This window comes from Arvicanthis niloticus, chromosome 7 (assembly GCF_011762505.2).
Source record: "Arvicanthis niloticus isolate mArvNil1 chromosome 7, mArvNil1.pat.X, whole genome shotgun sequence".
Taxonomy (NCBI): Eukaryota; Metazoa; Chordata; class Mammalia; order Rodentia; family Muridae; genus Arvicanthis; species Arvicanthis niloticus.
Genome location: NC_047664.1, coordinates 35,445,816 through 35,466,593, shown reverse-complemented (window position 1 = coordinate 35,466,593; position 20,778 = coordinate 35,445,816). Strand labels below are relative to the sequence as shown.

The 20,778-nt window shown below is 43.5% G+C and overlaps 1 protein-coding gene across 1 annotated transcript in view; it reads right to left on the bottom strand.

Annotated features, from left to right (window-relative positions):
• The window catches only part of Znrf3 (zinc and ring finger 3), a 159,799-nt gene that overhangs the window by 6,996 nt on the left and 132,025 nt on the right, over window positions 1-20,778 (bottom strand). Inside the window, exons 3-7 of the mRNA XM_034509221.2 lie at window positions 6,679-6,753; window positions 6,025-6,156; window positions 4,384-4,494; window positions 3,135-3,302; window positions 206-308 (exon numbers count right to left, since the gene is read on the bottom strand). Coding sequence (XP_034365112.1) covers window positions 206-308; window positions 3,135-3,302; window positions 4,384-4,494; window positions 6,025-6,156; window positions 6,679-6,753 — 589 coding nt within the window. The remainder of the gene's footprint in view (window positions 1-205; window positions 309-3,134; window positions 3,303-4,383; window positions 4,495-6,024; window positions 6,157-6,678; window positions 6,754-20,778) is intronic.

Below are 20,778 nucleotides of genomic sequence, written 5' to 3'. Positions count from 1 at the left end.
TAAGTCACATCACTTGCAGCTCAAAGTGATCCTTAATGCCAGGTCTGCTTAGAGTTGTGCAACCAACTTCCAAAACCTAAGGCCCCCATCTGCAGGTCCAGAAGACCATTCTGTGTTGGTTCAGCTTGCCCATGAGCCTACAGCATGCAGCACACACTTGTCATACTTTCTAGGGTCAGGGTGTGACAAGGCCTGTAACAGTTACCTATGATGTTGTGCCGACAGTGGGGGCAGGTATGGTGCTGCAGTAGCCATGGGTCCACACATTTCCTGTGGAACCGATGAGTACAAGGGATGACCCGAAGCTCCTGCAGAGGGAGAGAAAGAACACAGTCTGAAGGATGGACAGAAGAGGGTACTTCTGCCTTCATCCTCACACAAGTACTTCCTTCAGTGGAGCCTATGGGGGACAAACAGCCCTGTGCACTGTGCTGGTGTCCCTTACTGTAATATGGATCCTAAGTGTTTTTAGCTCATCAGTATCAGGGAAGGGAGCCAAGTGGGACCTGGTCGCCTCTGTCCCTCTTTTTGTGCCCTCCTGGACAATTTCATTAGTGATAAAGAGAAAACTCCCAGTATGTCTCATCAGTTGCTCAGAGGAGAACAAAGAAGAGAAGAGAGCCATGCTATTTGAGTTAAGCTGGCCTAGAGTCAGATACATGGAGAAAGAGCAAGGAAGTCTACAGTGTGAGAAAGCATGCTTTGAAAAGAGATAGAAGAAAAGGAGAAGGTCCATTTTTCTGAGCAATTCATGGCTGTGTATTACAAGTTGTACAAGGCTGCATGACTGACTTAATTTTTACTTTTAATTATGAGTATGTATGCTTGATGTCTGTGCATGTGAGTGTAGCTGCCTGAGGGACTAGAGGGATGTGCTGGTAACCACTGAGGTACCTCTCCAGTCCTAGCCCTCACATATTCCTGTCATGATATGCTGCCTCTCTATAAGCCTAATAAAGGATTGTGGTCAAGTGTGTGGGTTAAAATGTCCAAAACTAGGCAGGAGAGATGGTTCAGAAGTTAAGAGCACTACTCTTCCAGAGGTCCAGAGTTCAATTCCCAGCCACCACATGGTGGTTCACAACCATCTGTAATGGGATCTGATGCCCAATTCTGGTAGATAGAGCACTCTACACACATAAACCAAGTAAAATCATTAAAAATAAAACAACCGTCTAAAACTATGTGCTTAAACAAACCTTTGCTCTATATCTGTTTATTCCTGCAAGCATTTGTTACAGGAATGGAAAGTCAAGGTACTTCCTACTCTCTTCCTTAACTCTAAATGCCAGTTTCATTCCTTAAAGTAAGGCCCACAGGGAGAAGGAAACTGCCCAATCCACCTGCCTCAATCACAGCTATCAGGGGTAAAGGACAAGGAACATAAGGAACAGATTCATTTCTGGGAGCTGGGGGCACACCTAAGTCCAAAGACACAGGACAGGGAGCATAGGGTTTACAGGGAGAGTAACAAACACCCCAGGCCATCTATATTGGTGTAGATCTGTGGTTCTTTTGGATCAAGACCTCAAAAGACCATTGGAAAATACAGATATATATAAAATTTCATAACAATAGCAAAATTACAGTTATTTAGTAGTAATGAAAATTATCTTACGGTTGGGGGTCACCACAACATGAGAAACTGTATTAAAGGGTCCAGCATTTGGAAGGTTGAGAACCACTAGACTATACTGGGTTGCCTCTAAGCACCCTTAAATGAGGTAAATTAGAAAGGAACACTTGATAAGGCTACTTGGTTTTTTGAGGAAAGCAGCCAATTTGAAAGAATATGATGGGCTTTCCAAACCAAAGCATCCTCCTGACTTGTTCTTACTCTTTTTCTTTTCTTTTCTCACTCGTCTGACACAGTAATATTCAAATAAATAACCAATATGGTTTAGAATGCCTGTATCAGGGTTGGAGAGATGGCTCAGTGGTTAAGAGCACTGGCTACTCTTCCAGATGTCCTGAGTTCAATTCCCAGCAATCACATGGTGGTTCACAATCATCTGTAATGGGATCTGATGCCCAATTCTGGCATTCAGGTGTACATGCAAATAGAGTGCTCATATACATATACAAATAAGTAAATCTTAAAAAAGCGGGGGGAGGGGGTTTGCTAGAGAGATGGCTCAGCAGTTAAGAGCACTGACTGCTCTTCCTGAGTTCAATTCCCAGCAAACACATGGTGACTCACAATCATCTGTAATGGGATGTGATACCCTCTTCCGGTGTGTCTGAAGACACCTATGGTGTACTCATCATATACTTATCATATATATAAAATAAATAAATAAATAAAATCTTAAAAAAAAAATAAAAAAGGGATGCTGTATCTTCTCACCTAAATAGCCTTTGTGAGCATCTGTATGCTGGTTGGTGTCAGAAGTGCAGACACAGAATGAAGCCACTTGCCAAGTTCACAAACCAAGAATTTGCCTGGGCTAAGTTAGAACCCAGGAGTCTGTACCTACAGTCCATGCAAGAGTATCACCCATGGGCCTGTGTACAAACACACTTCCACCCAGCAATCTACACATCAGTGGGAGCATCTTATTCAGGGGTTGTCTGAGGCCTGGACTCTTAGGCGGTTTGCTCCCCACTTTGTATGGACCTATCCACCTGGAGACAGACAAACACAAGGGTAGAAGAATGCTAAGGCTGGATGGTTCTATGTGAACGGGGTTCTATGCTGCTCTTGATCCTTGCATCTATTAATAAAGAATTACAAGCAAAAACAAAGGCTTCAAATCTCTTGACTTTTTCCAAATAAACTCATTACTTAACCAGTTCTTCAAAGCAAAGCAAGCAACTTGTTCTTATCTACATATTTTCTGTCCAACCATGTGCATTTTTTCAAAGCTGGGATCTTGAACTCACAATCCTTTTGAGTAGCCTCTCAAGTGTTGGAACTACTGGCATGTGCTACTATCCTGGCCTACCATGTACTTATTATATTACCTAGACTATTTAGAGTATAGTTTTCCCAGCCCCAGGAAGAAATGCCTTTAGAAGCCTGCACATTGAATCTAGGTTGTGAGGAACTCTGGTCATGGTCATGGTGGTCCTTAGCACCTCTTGGGGCTTGTATATCCCTCCCCACCCAAGGCAGGCCCTGTTTCTGCAGCTACCTCTCCATCAATGTACTTCTCCAGACAGATGGCACAGTCGGATGTGGAGCCGCTGCTAAGTGTATCCAGGGCCCCACAGCTTCCTTCCCGGCGCCCCTTGATTTTAGAGTTGAACTTTCTGGTTTCCATCTTCTCCAGAGCTTGCACAGCCAGCCTATTCATGGAATTCTGCATGGCAGAACATGGACAGTATTGGTACACATTAACAGTGGCAGGCATACCCCAGGCCATGGCACTCAGGAAAGACTAACCTCACTTAGGTCAACCAAACAGATCCTTGAGAAACTGTTCAAAACTCATCCTGCTACTGTATTTTCTAGACCCAACAGTGCCCATGACATTGACTCTACTACAGTCTTGCCTTCAAGAGGAAAGGCAATTCCTGTCTCCGATATTTCCCAATTCTGCTAGAAAGGCTCCAGGCCAAATGACCCTCCTTGTCGAAGGGAAATGAGATAGCTCATGTGAGTGCTGTACCTGACACACAGTGTGAGCATGCAAAGACTAGCTCCTGAGCCTGGCTTGCTGGTGGTGGCCCCTCAACCTTCCTGACAACTGAAACCTTCTCCTTTTGACAGTCACTATCTAAGGTCCCAACTCTCCCAAGGTGTCATACCACCACATATCTCAAAGTCTAGTTTCCTGCTTTCCTTCTTACCACCCTCTACCTAGAGGTATTTCTTTCTTGTAAGCTACAGTGATGCACTTGTTAGAGCACTACCTGTTTATCAACAATCAACAGATGGACCTGGCAGAGGCAAATTTCATCCTAAGACTTAGGAGCCTGACAGTCTGTATTTCTATCAATCTCAGATCTACTTGAGAAGCAAGGTCTCGTGCTCTGAAGCAACATTTATTTAACATTTCCCCTTAAAATACTAGCTTGGAACACCTCCAATGCTGAGGCCTTTGTGGGCAGGCCCGCCCTTCTCAGCATGAGGATTCAGTACTTGAGGTCTGGTATTCTCCAAACCACTGAGATAGGATGGGTGCCATAGACAGCAGGCTGGTCAAATCCCTAACTTTCTTTTCTTTTTTTGTTTTTGAGTTTTGAGAGATGGGGTTTCTCTGTGTAACAGCCCTGACTATACTGGAACTCACTATGTAGACTAAGTTGGCCTTGAACTCAGAGACCCACCTGCCTCTGCCTCCCAAGTGCTGGGATTAAAAGAGTGTGCTACTACATCTAGTTCCTCTAAAGTTCATCAGGAACAGGGCAATGGGGTTCACAGGTTACTCCTAGGGTTACCTGACTACGACGTTGTTTCAGCTTGATTTTGACAAGGAGAATGAGGCAGACCAAGGAGACCACGACGAAGAATGCCAGGAAAATCCCCATGTCAAAGTACTCGGTGGGTTGCTAGAATAGAACACAAATGCCATGAACCATGTTCTCTTTGGCCTGTTTGGTGGGCATGTGAGCTGTCAGTTGGGAAATGGAGTGGAGGAATGAGGACAGGGACCCTCAGTAGGAAGCTCCTGGGGTTCTGCTCAAATGCACAGTGATGGTGCCTTTAGTGTGGCCAGGATGAGGGTTGGGAAGTTAAAGTGGCTGAGGCTTTCCAGTAGCTAAGAAAGCCATTTGTAAAGTTCAGCCTCCCATTAAAACACTGCAAAGTTTGGTGAAACTAGTGAGGAAAGCCCTTCTGAATAAACACAAATAATCACAGTTATAGACAAAGGAGTGATGTGTTTTTGAGGGAACAAATGATTACTAACCATATATTTAATGGTTTACAACAACTTAGAAAATTGTACGCTGCTTCCACAAATATCAGCTTCCACTTCAATGAGTCACATTTACCAAAAAGTTCCTTTTCCTTTAAAAAGAAGCCAGCAAGTCAATTCTGCAAACTCCCCTTGTTTCTTTTCTTGGGGTGAGGTAGGGGATACAAGGCAGTATTTATGCTAGGCTGGTCTTCTACCTAGCTGAACTGAAGATGACCCTGAATTTCTAACTCTACAGCCATTACCTTCTAAGTCCTGAGATCACAGTTGTGCCACCACAGTGGTTATGCAGTGCTGGGGAATGAACTTCATACTTTGTGGACACTAGGCAAACCCTCTACCAACTGAGGTACACCTGGCAGTCTTTATCTTTTCTGCGCAGAACACTATCACTGAAGCTGTTTCGCCTGTGCCAATAAGAACAGGACCCTAGTGAGATGCTGTGCTACCCAGATACTTGGTACAGGTAGAAGAATCACCCCACAAGGGAACAGTTTACTAATTCTGGGGAGGAAAGAAAACATATGTGGGGCACTAGCCCCAGATTCCTAGAATGCTTTAGTCCAAGGTTGAGGAGAGGATGTCAGTTCTGCAATCTTCCTTGGTTTCTTTTCTTGGGGTGAAGTATCAGTGAGCAGTAATACTGCTTCAGCACACTGAAGAGGCATCTGACCACTACTTGTCACCAACAAATGTCAGTCCGAGGCCCGAATAATTTTTAATGTTTTGAATAATTCTTAACATTCTTATTTGTGAGTCAGGGAGTTTCAAGTGAGTAATCTACATGATTGAAAGAATAAAGTATAGGCCTTTTCCCATCTCTAGGTCAGATGGAGAGAAGGAGACAAAGGAAGCCAAGTGCTATGATGTTATCCTTCATCTTTCTCGGCTTATCTTTTAAAAGAATGAACTGTAAAGGGGCAATGCCAGGTTGGAGAAACCAGATTCATAGCATACAATGGCTGTTTCTATAAGCCTTTTCACATTTTTACAAATAAAGAAATATGGGTGAAAAATCTCTCTGTCCTCCTGTGCCATAGCTGAGCTCAGCCTGTAGGAACCTACATTACACCAGCATTCTAGATATAGGAACAAGGGCTGAAAGCTCAAAGTTCAAACAAAACAAAGGCACCAGTAGGACAACAGACAAGCTGCCACTCACTCGAGGAGGGAAGTGCTGGATCCTTGCTCGAGCTACTTTCTGTTTGTTGACAATGTTCATCAGCTTGATAGCATCTGCACCTTTCATATACACCACTGGCCTCTTAAGAGGGTCTTCCGAGCCTTGGTTTAGCTGACAAAGAAGAGGGTACCAGTTAAAGGACATGCTTACTTTAAGAAACAAGATTTGGAATGTGGTTCATGGGTAGAGTGCTTGTTTGGTACATGCAAGGTCAAGTGATCATTTCCAATGCATGTACACACAGACACACACACACACACAGACACACACACACACACACACACACACATACACACACACTCTCACACACAGAGGAGGAAAAAAAGAATGCTAAATCTTGAAATCTTCAAGCATTATAGCCTTGGGGTTTCCAGAAAGGTGAGAATATACTTGTTTTACGATGGGCTGAGTTGGCCAAAAGCCCAAAGACTTTGAAAATGTCCCTCATCCCTAACCCCTCAAACCCACAGCTACTACATGCCTCGTTCAGGTATGATATTCAAACACAGGCATATAACTTCAGTGGACAAGTAAAAGGATCTGAGACAAGGGTGTCAAAACAGTGCCTACTAAAGATGACTAGAGTAAATGCCTCTTAGGCAGACAGTAGGACTAGTTGTAGTGGTGATTTACCTGGTCAATGGCTTCTGGGTTTTCAGATACATCAAAGATAACTGCAGTAGCTCCCCGCTGAACTGCTCTCTTGGCCTGGTGGAGTGAAAAACAACAGGTTGGCAACTCTGTCCTCTGACTCTGCCAACAGTGGCCTTATAAATCAGGCATGGCTTCAGAACGCAGAACTGGACAGCAAGCAATGTCTGTGCCTGAGCAAGTTGATCCTCTTTCCTAAGCCTTGGCATTCTCAACTGCAAAATAGGAGACATTGCCACCTACTTTGTCCTATCTTCCTGAGAGCATGAAGACTTAGAATGGGTGGCAATGAGTAACTGACTACTGCAGAAGTCTGTCCCTCTCCATCCCCCAACCTAGCTGGAATATTAAGAACAAGACTACAGATGGGCAGCTTGCCCAGCCAGCACAGAGGTATTGGTTTTGGTATTTCTGCTATAAACACACTGCCCCTGGCAACAAGAGTAAATGCTTTTGGTTTGTCTCTTGTGGTCCTTTCTTCCTTTCCATGCCATCCAGTTAAGATAGCATGTTGACTATTTCTGAATGAATCTCAAAATGGTCACTTTTAACTCATGACACAAGTTAAAGACCTCTGAAGACTTGGGGGGGGGGGTATAAAAAATAGTAAGTGGGGATTTAGAGCAGCTGGCTGCCAAGCTAGGTTGCACATCAAAAACCACTTGGGAAGTGTGTAAAGCAGATTTCCTGGTTCCAACCAGAGACTGGTTCAGTGGGGCTGGAGGCAGGCCCAGGAAGCTGAGTTCTGTAAACTCTCAGGGACTCAGATAGTCCCACCAGTTGGAAAACTAGAGGTCAGAGGGACAAGACAAGCAGGCTTAGAAACAAATGAGAAGTGATAAATTTTTGTTGTTGTTGTTGGGGCAGGGAGGGAGAAAAGATTCCTTTCTACCTCAATGAACTTTCTAATTTTATCTCCAGCTAAGTGAACAACAGAATTGAGTCTGCAGAAGGAGGAAGAGACATGAGACAGATCTTTGCTTTTAGGACTTGAACTCTTGTAACAAAGACAGCCACTACAAAAAAAAAAAAAAACAAAACAGGGAAAACAAAACAAATTCCCAAACCAGCATGCTAAAAAGATGGGCAATTTCATCCAGTGCTCAGAGGTCACATCACAGTGGGCCCAAGTGTTTGAGAATAAATCCAAATTCTTTCCACAGGAATAATCTGTACTGACAGATGCACAAACCCAATGGGCAAATACTTTACTGGACCACTAGAGGGCAGTGTCACCCTGTTGCTTTTTAAGCCAATCCCCTGAACTTGGGACCAGCAAGTCAAAATTTAGTGATATTGGGAATAAAACTGTGTTTCTTGGAAATTTAAGAAGCCCTGGAATCCTGGGTATAGTGCTATAAAATTTGTCCTTGTCCTACAGTTTTAAGCTTCCTTAAAAACAAACTGAGACTGAACAATCAGAAAGTCGCCTGAGGATCACCTCACTGTTCATCAATCAGTGATCCCAAGTGACTAGTAAGATTCAGTATTTCCTTTTCTTCTAGGTAGTGCTAGGGTCAAATCCAGGCTTTGCTCTTGTATCACTGCATTTCAAGTCACTGAATCTCTTTTAGTCCCCGTCTCAGAACAGCCATCCCCCCTCCCCCCCAAGAAGCCAAGGTGGCATGTTTATTCTCTTCCATTAAACTCCTTAGGGCAGCAGCTCCTGAGGGCACAGCTCACAGACTTCTCAGTAGGTGCTTGTGTTTCTGCCCCAGTGGTACCCTAGGCTTCTTCCAAATTCCATTCCTAGAGGAAGAAATAAAGAGGGCTTCTCATGTTTTTAATTCTGCTTTCAGCCAGGGATCCAGCATATCAAAGAGTACCTGTTGGGGAGTGTGAGTTCAGGTATGTCCTGACTGGGAGTGCTTGTTTCTGCAGCTTTGAAGCTGGTGCACCTGGAAAGGCTGGCATGGACTGCAACACCTGGGTAGGGAATGCCTTCCTGGAATGTGCCTCAGGGAAACACACAGCCAGAGGGCCTTCTGGCTTCCCAGTATTTCTTGTTCCACAAGAACATGAATGTTTATTCGTTGCAGAGGCATGATCCATTCAGGATACACATCAGAGTGTTGGGGGATGAACCTTGGGCCTCACCCATGCTACGGATGTGCTTTACCACTGGGCTCCATTCTCAGCCTAACAAAAGATACTTTAAAACATACTTGCTTTCTTTAGTGAGGAAGGCAGGTAGAGAATAAAGTGCTTAAATCCCATCTACAGCCCAACTTCAGACACAATTCACTAATGCATGGACTCTAAGGACAAATACTGTGGTTGAGGAATGCTTAATTTTCAGTGAATTACATTAAAATTATATTTATTGAGGCTGGTGATGTAACACAGTGGGTAGATTTGCCAACCATGCATGAAACCCTAGCACTTTAGAAAGTGATCCTCAGTACTGCATAAAACTAGGTATGGTGCCTGTAATTCCAGCAGGAGAGGTAGAGGCAGGAGGATTCCAAAGTTCAACGTCATTCCAACAACAAAGAGAGTTTGAGGTCAGTTTGGACCATGTGAGACTTTAAAAAAAAAACAAAAAAACAAAAAAACATGTGAAACAGCTGGTCGGTGGTGGCACGCACTAATCCCAGCACACAGGAGGCAAAAACAGCTGAAACTCTGAGTTCAAGATCAGCCTGGTCAACAGAAAGAGTTCCAGGACAGACAGAGCTACACAGAGAAACTTTGTCTCAAAAAAACAAAACAAAAATTATATGTTATTGAAATAATGTACTTCCTGCACATATCAGGACTAGGGAGGATATCCTATTGAGATCTTGCCAGTTGAGAGATGGCTTTAGAAAAGACTGTGATGGCTGGGGATGTTACTCAGTGGTAAAACACTTGCCTAGTAGACATTAATCCTGAATTTGTTTAATCAAAAAAAAAAAAAAAAAAAAAAAAGGCCACGAGTAATTGTCATTTACAAAATGGAGCTTTCATTACATTTTAAAATCATAGAATATTGCTTGGTTACACTTTTCTTCCTGACTCAATATAATTTTAAAAACCTGAAGAGTCAAATTCTTTGAGCAAAATTTCTTATCTTAGATAATTTCCAATTTTATCTAGTCAACTTCCTGCCAGATTATTGTATTTCAAACAAATCTAAAACCCAGGTAGAAGATTCCAATTCTTGTGAGCAATATATATGATATTATAGTGTTATACCCTAATGCTTTAAAGACTCTCAGAAGAAAGTTGCTTGACAGAAAGCAGGGGAAAGACAGCCCGGTGAAGCTGGCCAGGTGAGGGCCACTGACAAGCTTCTTAGATTTCATCCAAGCCTGTATTAATGACAAAGTAAGATGCCATAAATGAACAACACAGGCAGGGGCTAGGTACATTCTCTGTGGCACCTGTCCTTAAAATATCTGAGTAGTCCTACATGCAAACACCTCACTCAGGTACTAGGCATGTCCTGTGTAAAATAGAGACCCCTTGGGGTCCAAAGGTAGATGTTACAGGTTGCATTTGTATACTCTATAAAGCCTAACAAAACAGATGGCCCCAGGCCATCTCAATGTAATTAACATAGCAGTAAGGAATGGTCTAATTCCATTTGCATTACCATTTACTAATTCAGCTGTTCAACAGTAGTTATTAGCCAGTTACTATGTGTGCTAAGCCCTGGGAACATGTATAGCTCTGAACAGCAGACATAGTGACAGGTCTTTGTCCTCATTGAGCATGTCCTCTGCATGTGATGACTGTGGAACAATACCATTCTTTTGGGGCAGCACCAGGAAGGGTTAGTGTTTAGTTCAGGGGTATAAGGGCAAGAGATGAAGAACATAAGATTGTTTATCCTGTCTCTGCATATATGAAAATGACATACATTCCTGGCTGGTACCATCTGGAAGCACTGCATATTCTAGAGCTATCTGTGATGTATGTGAAGCATATTCATGTTTGGGCAGCTCCAGACTACCCAGCATTAGAAAGCCTTCCAAAGCAATGCGAATAATACCTTCCCTGCTGTGAAGCAGGCTTTGTTTGGATCAAATGTTCCATGGTGTGCAGCATGCTTGGGTGAAAGGATTATTAACCTCTCACATCTTACTCTCATAGGTGGAAGAATCGATATTTTGCTCTGGTAGCCAATAACTAAATAACGCACACATCCACAACTTAACAGATGGTAAATGGTGGTTATTGGTATGAAAACATTCAATTACACAGTTCCATCTATGAACAATTTAAGATAGCCAAATAATTGTGTCATAGGAACTTCAAGAAAGACACAGACAAGGACTTTTTGGAAGCATCTACCACCACAACGCACCTGATAATCTCTGATTGAAGCACTCTTTCTTAAGCAAGGTGAAGGTGCCGGGGTCTCTTCCCTTCACCCACATGAACACACTCATGGGACTCTCAGATGTGCTTGCAAATAGCAGCTTAACCCAAGCAGGCAGAAATGACGACAGTGGGGAATTCATGGTACTGGAGGCCCAAGGACTGCTTCCCATGACTTGGCACCAGCTTTCTGCTTCAGATTGGGTTTCTCCAAAGTTCTGCAGCTATTTCCAGAGCAGGGCAGAGTACATTATCTCAGACACTTGTGGGCCATTTCTTGAGCAGGACAATATGGGTGCCATGGCCTATGATTCATTCAATCCTGACTTTTAAGTTATTTGTGGTAGTGCATATCTGTCATTCTAGCTAGCACTCAGGAAGCTGGGGCAGATGGATCATTGCAAGTCTGAATCAGCAAGAGGTATAAAGAGTTTACAAACAGCCTGGGACACACAGTGAGACACTATTTTGAAAAATCCGAACAAATGAAACCAAATTAAAAGCAATTTTTTCTTCCCTACAACTTGGGCTCCCTTCTCAAGGTGGTACATGGAAACTGTAATCTGTTGCTTCACCTTTACATTTAACTGCTCACCAAGCTATACTGATTTCAACTTCCAAATCTACTTACTATTTTTCTCCACTGTTGCAACCTTGTGACTCACAACTATTTTATTCCTGGGGCTCTCCCTACCCAGCCAGTCTTACCCACAGCACACAGCACAAGGACCTTTCTCAGTCAAGGATTTATATTGCTTTTAGGGCTGCTTAAAATTTGACCTCCCTTGCTAACTGCTTCCAAACTCAACATCCCTCTCCCTTTTACCAGACAGTCCTCCTATTGGTTCTCTGAGTGTCCTTCCCATTGCAGGATGTAGCATGTGGCTTTACCTCACTTAACTTGCCCTTCAGGGCATTACCTAACCCTTGCACCAGCTCCATATTGCAGTACCAATCTTCAAAAGCTTCCCACACTAGAGGGCAGCCTGGCAGCCAGACTTCTTTACAGTGGATTCTCAGCACCAAGGAACTGCCCAATCCTGCTGCGCTCATACAGCACCAGGCTCACTCAAGAGTCAGCACCATACTTGGGCTTTGCTGCTGCCTGCTCCTGGCCACCAGGTATCCTGTGGATCCTCAACTCCTCAGTGAGGAAAGGTCTGCTTAGCTATGTCTTCTTGGAACTCTGCAGTCTGCAGTCTTCACACTTCAAACTTCAAGACCTGCCTTCTTATTTGCACCATCTTCTGTTGTACTGTTGAGGAGGCTTTTGAATTCTAAGGCAGACATCTTGTCTCTGGTCAGTCTTAAACTCCAAAGTGGCTCTGCCTGTGGCTCTTAGGCCCTGGGCTTTGTACACACAGATCTCTGGACTTCAAAGCTCTCTCTCTCTCAAAAAAAGTATCCTGTACATTTACAGTGTGTGCTGTGTCCCTCCTCTCTCTGGAGGAAAGTGAACTTCCCTTAGAATTCCAATGAGGAAAAGCTAGGCAGATGACTACCCTTGGATATGTGCCCTTGGACTTTCTCTGGCCTAGAGGACCAACAGAATCTATCCTACCACTTGCAAGAGAGAACAAGGCACAGGCCCTGCTGAGAAATGGAACATGGCTCTCTAGGAGTACTGGCTGTAGAAACCACAGCTTCACAGCTCTTAAGCACCAACATGAGAGACACTATTCCTTTCTGCAGCTTACAGTCTTGCAGAGTGGCAGTAACAAGCTTCTGGTGTTGTACAGGGTCCTGCTCCTGTTGCCAGGGAGGTCATGTAGGGGAAAGTGGTGGTGGCTGTGTTAGGGGCTGTCCATACCTACCATCATCAGCTCTCTCTTGGTGGGTCTTCCTGGTCCAAGCAGATACTCATTGGGTCCGTGTATACCCTTTCTCTCTGGAGATCACTAAATGGATTTTAAACCTTCACTCCTCACTTTTTCCTTCCTTCCCTTTCCTCTAGACAGTGACCACCCAGGCACCAGGCTCCTGCATACTCTGGACAGCCCCTATGCCCTAGAGCATGAGTCACACCAGGCAAAGGGGCTTAAAGACGACCGACTCACCAAGGGCCCTGTTTTCCGACAGAAACTTTTCATTCAATAGGAAATGAGGTCACACACTAGGGCACACAGAGAACCAGTGAGAAAAACTTGGTGCCAAGAAACAAGGTGGGGGTGGTGGTGGCAATGTTAAAAGAAATGAGGAAACCTGACATAAGCCACCAGGAGAGATTACCTGTGCTCTGGAATAATTTGTACTAGACACACACAGAATAAAAACAAACAAACAAACAAACAAAAAACAAGAACCCAGCCCCAATTTCCTCTAAAGTATATAAAACATATCTGATTTTACCATTTGGAAGGCATTTTGTTGGTTTATTTCAGGCCTTAGAGCCCCCAATTCAAAAGAAGACCAACACAGAAAGAGGACCAAAGGATGGGGTTGCAGATAGGGTTACTTCCTCCAGGGTAGGAGGTGAGGACACTGACATAGTGCTACCCGCTCCACTGACTTGGCTCCTCATTCCAGGGCTTGGCTGCAGCCTGGCCTGACCTTCCAGGTTTCCCTGGCAAGTGATCAAAGCTCTGAAGCCACAAACACAGTTCAGAATTCAGAGGCCCTGCGGCCAACCCCCCCCCCAAGTCACCCCTCTCAGTCCCCCTCCCCCATGACTGCCTTTCTGCCAGCTCCCATCCGGCTTCACTGAGAAAGGGCTCTCCCACCAGCTGCACTTCTACCCACCAGAAGATATTTCTTGCCATAATTAAAGTCATTAAGTCTCCAAAGGCTCCCATGGGCTTCAAGTTCTAAGTTCCCAAGAGAGAGGCTGAAGGATTTTTAAGTCCTAGTTAAGATTATGCTGATCTATTCAGGAGACATGTAGCAGCGAGAATCCAGCGGTTAAGTTAATGGTTAAGGCTGCCTAAGTTTAAACAGTGTTATTTATTCTCAAAATATGCAGCAGCCTCCACTTAATTCCTACTAATTAAAGGAACCAACAGAAGAGGCTGGAGTCTGCAGCCATATACGGCGGCGCCGATGCACAGGTTGGGAGTCTTTTCACAATCAGAAACTACTGGGTGTTAAACGGAAATGCATTTCCTTAGATCTTAATCTCAAACACAGACTTTTAGATCAGTTCCAAGAAACACAATGGTCCCTTTGTTTTAACACCTGACAAGGAGTACCAAAAACTCAGGAGAGCCTGTGCACACCCTCCTGTTCCATCCATCCTTCTGGGTGAATGAAGGATGTTATGGAAAAATGGCTGTAGAGCTGTCTATGCCTGAAAGAGAAACTTGTAGAAGACTTGGAAGCTGTTACCTTGCCTTGGGAGGTTCTGAAAGATCTTATTAGGTCTGTAACTGGAAACTTCAAAAAAGGACCACTGCCTTCTGTACATGTGGCAACTAATTAATATAAACAAGTGTTAATTAGGTGGCAGAACCAGGCTTAACAACCTTGCCTGCAAAGTCTGAACACCTAAGCGGCCCTCTGGAGAATTAAAGGTAGGATCTTACGGCAAGGAGCTTCGTTCTTAAGGTTGGCCCACTGAGGGAGAAACTGGGGAATTAAAGAATAAATATCTCAGGCTGGTGAGGTGGTTCAGTGGGTAAAGACACCTGCCATCAAGTTTTAGAGTTCAGTTTGATCCCTAGGAATCTATGTTCTGATGCAGATGGGCTAATGGAGTCTGGATCTAACTACGCAGAACCCAACAATACTTGTGATGAGGTAAAAGAAGATATTACAATACTCTTAAATCAGGTGGTAAACAAATTTAAACGCAAAATCAAAACAGGAACAGTCTGAATATACAACTTTAACACTAAGCACAAGATATCCTTGACATATATACACTATTCCTCAGTTCATCATCAGAGTGTGCTCACAGTTCACCTGCCACTTGGATGGGACTTACACACATGCAGGTGGACTCTCAGCCTTCAAACACCAAGTTTCCTTCACTTTGCTTAGAGACCTGTGTTGCCATAGTATTCTGTCCCTAGGAGGATAGCTCTAGGAAGGACTGGGAACTAGCACAGAGCTATCTTGGGGGTGGATTAAGGGAACGATAAGCTGGGTCTTTTGCCAACACCACAGCTCTTGTCATCAGCAATATTGACTTGGAGCATGGAAACTTCAGAAGGAAAAGTAAAATACTCATTAATGTATGAGGCAAGACACTCAGTGCTTCCAAAAGGTACTGAATGTGCACAACTGCAAGGCCAAGGCAACTGGCTCTATTACAGAGCTGGAACCTCCAAGTTATGTATCTCCTCTATGGTCATGAATTAGAGGGTTGACATTTGACCTAAACCTCTTTCCCGTCCCATCCCGTTCCGTTCCATCCCATCCCCAGAGAAATTCTCATCATGCCCCACTTGGAAACATGAATGCTGAACCTCAAAATACTTCATTGACAGGTTAAACACATAAGTGTTATACTGGCCAAGTTTAGAAGAGCAGACTTATAATCCCAACTACTTGGCAGATTGAAGGTCAGCATGGGCCCTGCCTCAACATAAAAACAAGAGGGTTGGGGCAGAGTAGCACAGCTCTGACCTAGCATGTATGAGACCTTAGGTTCCATCCCTTGCCAGGTGAATGTCACTCTCCATAGTCCCACAAGGAAGTTCTAGATTTTTTTTTTTTAAGATTTATTTTATGTATGTGAGAACACTGTAGCTCTCTTCAGACACACCAGATGGCGGCATCAGATTCCATTACAGATGGTGGGAGCCACGATGTGGTTGCTGGGAATTAAACTCAGGACCTCTAGAAGAGCAGTCAGTGTGCTGAGCCATCTCTCCAGCCCCTTTATCTTTTAAACATTAATTTATGTTTATGTGTCTGAGTGTTTGCCTGTATACTTGTGTGTGCACATGACTGCTGTGCCTATATAGGCCAGAAGAGGGCATCAGATCCCCTAGAGCTGGAGTTAGAGGTGGTTGTGAATTGCTATGTGGATGCTGGAAACCAAACCTGGATCTTCCACAAGAACAGCAAGTACTCTCAGTTCCTGAGCCATCTTTCCTGAGCCCTTTCCGGGCCCCACTTAGTTCTTATTTAACTCATTTGGTCTTCTTCCTCTTTAAAACTTGTTAAAAATGCCATGAAAATCAAATATTCAACATAAAGAAGAGACTTATTCCCTCAAGTTACCTATTGCATTGCCTCATAAGTGGCCACCTTGGAGAGGTGCTTAAGGAGTTTTCTTCTTTTCCTTCAGGCCAGCAGTGTAGAAGGTCTATTCTGATCAGACAAGGCTGTTTATTCAGTAGTGTGATAGCCACTGGTATTTAGGCCAATGTAAGCTCACAAACAGGCCACTTCTCACCCTTACTACTTGGTTTTTGCTTATTTATTGATTTTTATTTTTGAGAAGAGTCTATGTATCTCTAACTGTCCTGTAACTTGTTATGTAGATCAGGCTGACCTTGAACTCAGAGAGATTCACTTGCCTCTACCTCCTCTGCTGGGGTTAAAGGCCTGTGTCACAATGCTGAACTCTACTTTTTTCTCTCTTTACTTTTAAAGGATATATCCACTTATGGTTTTTTTTTTTTTTTTTTTAAATATTGTTTCAACTCTGAACCTTACTATTAGAGGAGTTTAACAATGATTGTTTAATTATCTTAACCTCTCACAAAGATAATTTATAGCAACATCAGCATCACATCTTTCTTTAGGGAAGAACAGTCACTCCCAACTCCCTACCCTCATCCTGCTAGTCTTATGTGTCTACAAGTAGTTTGATGACACTGCACTAAGGTGACCTTCAGGACTAGCACAGGCTGAAGGTCAGGTGACATGAGCTCAGGCTGGCAACCATGCTTTTATTTTAGCTCTGCCATAGAGGAAGGGAAGGGAGTTGAAACTCTTGGAATTGCAATCCTGACTTACTGTTTTAATTCCATGACAGTGAGGGAAAGCCTATCCTTACTCTGCATCCTCAGAGGTAAATTAATAGCACACTCACAGTGGCTGGGATTCAGATCTAAGTACCTGGGAATGATTACCACATACATCTCCCTCCTGTGAACATAACATTTACTCTACATTTCTTGATGGATCCTTAACCCCCCCCCCAATGATGATTGCATATAGGGTATATTCTCTTGAAGAAAGAGGAAAATTCATTCTCTGATCCTTCCTGCATGTGTGGGATCTGCACAAAGCATGAAGTCTCTTAAGAACCACAGTGAGTTGACCTGAAGATTTTTGGAGGTTGATGTGACATACTGTACTCCTAATGCCACAGGAAAATCACATAATGACAAAAAATAAAGCCATGGAATGATTAGACACAGGGTGGCAGTGGGGACTGCCTAAGGAACTTGTTAAAGACTCCCCCTGGAGCTAGAATGATGGCTCAGTAGTGAACAGTACTTGCTTCTCTTCCAGAGATTCCAGTTTTGTTCCCAGGACCTTGCTGGGAACTTTATACTGCACTAAGGTGACTTTCAGGACTAGCACAGACTATTTCTCTTGATCTCTGCAGACACCTGTATATACATGGTACACGTACACACACATACACACTCTCTTTCTCTCCCTCTCCCTCTCCTTCTCTCTCCCCACCCCACCCCCCATTTCTCTAAGGGAAAAAAAAGACTCCTCCATGGAGACAACTGAGGGGAACTGCTAGAGGTTCACTGGGACCTGTTAGGTCTGAGAGCTATCACTTCCTTTGGTCAATAACAGGTGAATAACTGCCACAAAAAACAAACAAACAAACAAACAAACAAACAATCCTCCCCAAAACCAACTTCTTGCAAAGGGACAGTTTGGTTCCAAGAAAAGTTATACTAAGGGAATCAGGGGTAATCACTAGCATCTACCCAGAACCCTTCTTGGGAAGTTTCAAATGAACAGGCAAAGAGTAGGTCATGTGTGTGCTCTACTTTATGATGTAAGAGTTTGCTAGTGGGTTTGTGGACAAGTAGAGGTAGCACCCCATGCTCTGTAGAACCCCAAATAAAAGTCAGTAGTTGTAGGAAATGACAATGTTGGCTAGGAGGTACCCAGCTACCAGGTGGGCCTGGAGAAATACCTACTACCATCTTCCTTCTTTCTTTCTAATTAAAAAAGCTACTTTATTTACTATGTGTTTTGTTTATGTGCATGCACATAAACACACACACACACACACACACACACACACACACAGAGAGAGAGAGAGAGAGAGCGAGAGAGAGAGAGAGAGAGAGAGAGAGAGAGAGAGAGAGAGAGAGAGAGAGAGAGTAAGTAAAAGCCAAAGAATAATTTTGTGGAGTCTGCTCTTCCACTTGATGTGGGTTCTAGGAATTGAGCTTGGGTTATCAGGCTTTTGTAGCAAAAACATTTACCCACTGGGTCATACTGTTGGCTCCTTTTTTAATTGTTGAGAAAGGGTCTCACCATGCCTTGACCAGCCTGGAGCACCCTATGTGTGTCAGTGGTTCTCAACCTGTGGGTCTCGACCAAGACCATTGGCAAACAGATATTTACATTATGAATCATAACTAAGAAATTATTGTTATGAAGTAGCAGTGAAATAATTTTTTGGTTGAGGGTCATCACACCATGAGGAACTGCATTAAAGGGTCACAGCATTAAGTAGGCCAAGAACCACTAATCTATGTAGACCAAGCTGATCTTCAACTCAGACATTCAGCCTGTGTCTCTGCCTCTGGATTGATAAAATTAAAGCGGTACGTTAACATACCCAGCACTTTTAAATTAAAAGTCTATTTATTTTTATTATGATCGTTTATTTGTGGGTACACATGCCACAGTGAATATATGGAGGTAGAGGACAACTTGGTGGAATCTGTTTTTCTTTCCATCTTTATGTGGGAGTTCTGGGTATTGAACTTGTTTGATCACTAAACTTATACTCTCTTGCTAGCCTTGAGGCTAAAAAGATCAAACTACACACCTTTTGGGTGTCTAACACCTGGAAGGATTAGTGAGGCAACTCTAGAGGAAGAAGGGCCACAAACTACCTTCTTTGAAGTAGGAGTTCTGGCCAGTTGTTCCTACACAGACTGAGTCTATCTACTCTTGGTCCCCAGAGCCTATATGGCATACCTGAGGATAGTGAGCCTGCTTCTTCTATTTAGGAGTCAGGGTCCCATTTCTTTGATTTGCAAAGGAGGCCATGCTTTTCCTGAGGACAGAGTGTGTTCTACTTAAAGTCAACAGTTCCTGTCAAATCTACTCCTACCATACCATTAAGTTTTGCAAAGTCCAAGTTTACACTTGGGGTTGAGAGAACCCAAAGTTACACACACACACACACACACACACACACACACATATATATATATATCCTCTCTCTCTCTCTCTCTCTCTCTCTCTCTCTCTCTCTCATTTTTCCATGCTTTTGGTTGACCTGGCACTCACTTTTTAGGATCAGGCTGGCCTGGAACTCACAGGATCTGCTCTGCCTCCCTAGTGCTGGGATTAGAGGCATGTGTCACTACCACCCAGAGAGCAGCCAGTTTTCTTAACCACCAAGACAGTGTTCTGGCTCCTATTATTAAATCCTTTTTTTTTTTTTTTTTTTTTTTTTTTTTTTTTTTTTTGAGATAGGATCTCAATGTAGTCCCAGCTGTCCTGGAACTCAATACATAGACCAGGCTGGCCTCAAACTCACAGACATCCACCTGCCTTGCCTCCTGAGTGCTGGAATTAAAGGTGTGCATCACTGCATCTGGCCATTTATTAGATTGTAAAGTGAATACTTTTGTAGCAATCATCTCCCCAATATATTGAGTCTGCCCCAAGGCAAGGCTGGGGTACTTGTATAACTTGAACCTGTCAGAGAATAGCTGAAGTTTTTACAGAACACTGGTCCATGCTAGTCTGATGGTCACAGAGCCACACATATTAGGATATATAGATGTGCCCACTCCCCCAAGTCCTCTAGGCTGCCTTCGGTTACCACCTCAAGAGAAGGTGTGTTTAGAACCAGATAGTCAAGAGGAAGTTAGGCTTGGGGGTCATGTTAACAGCTAACAGATGAAGTTATAGATTAACTCATCATTGCCATTAGTTGGTTAATGTACAATTCACAGGCAACTTTACAAGTCCTGGCTCAAGTTAAGAGTAAAAAAGAAGCAGAATGCTCACATGTATTCAAAATTTAAAATTTGAAATCTCTCTCTCTCTTTCACATACATGGCGGTGGGGTGGGGCTGCTGACATACAACATGAATGGATAGATCTTAAATAAGAATCCTGAGTGAAAGAGCCAAGATTAAACTTATACTGAGATAGCTCAGTGAATAAAGACACTTTCAATAATCCTGACATATTAAGTTTGATAAACACACACACACACACACACACACACACACACACACACACACAGTATGATTCCATATGGAATTCTACACAATGCAAATTAATTTATAGTTGAAGAAAGCAAATTAGTGGTCTGGCAGTTGGGAAGAAATGTATAGAAGAAGGAGACTTCAAAGGGGGAATGGAGGGAACTTTTGGCATGCCAGGTTATAGTTTTATAGGTGTGTGTACAGGTCAGACTTCAGAGGGTAACATGCAGGAATTCGTCCTCTCCTTCTACCATGTGTATTCTGAGGATTCAACAGAAGGCATCAGCAGGCAGTGGTGGTACACGCCTTTAATCCCAGCACTTGGCAGGCAGAGACAGGTGGATTTCTGAGTTTGAGGCCAGTCTGGTCTACAGAGTGAGTTCCAGGACAGCCAGGGCTACACAGAGAAACCCTGTCTCAAAAAATCAAAACAAACAAACAAACAAAAAACCCCAAA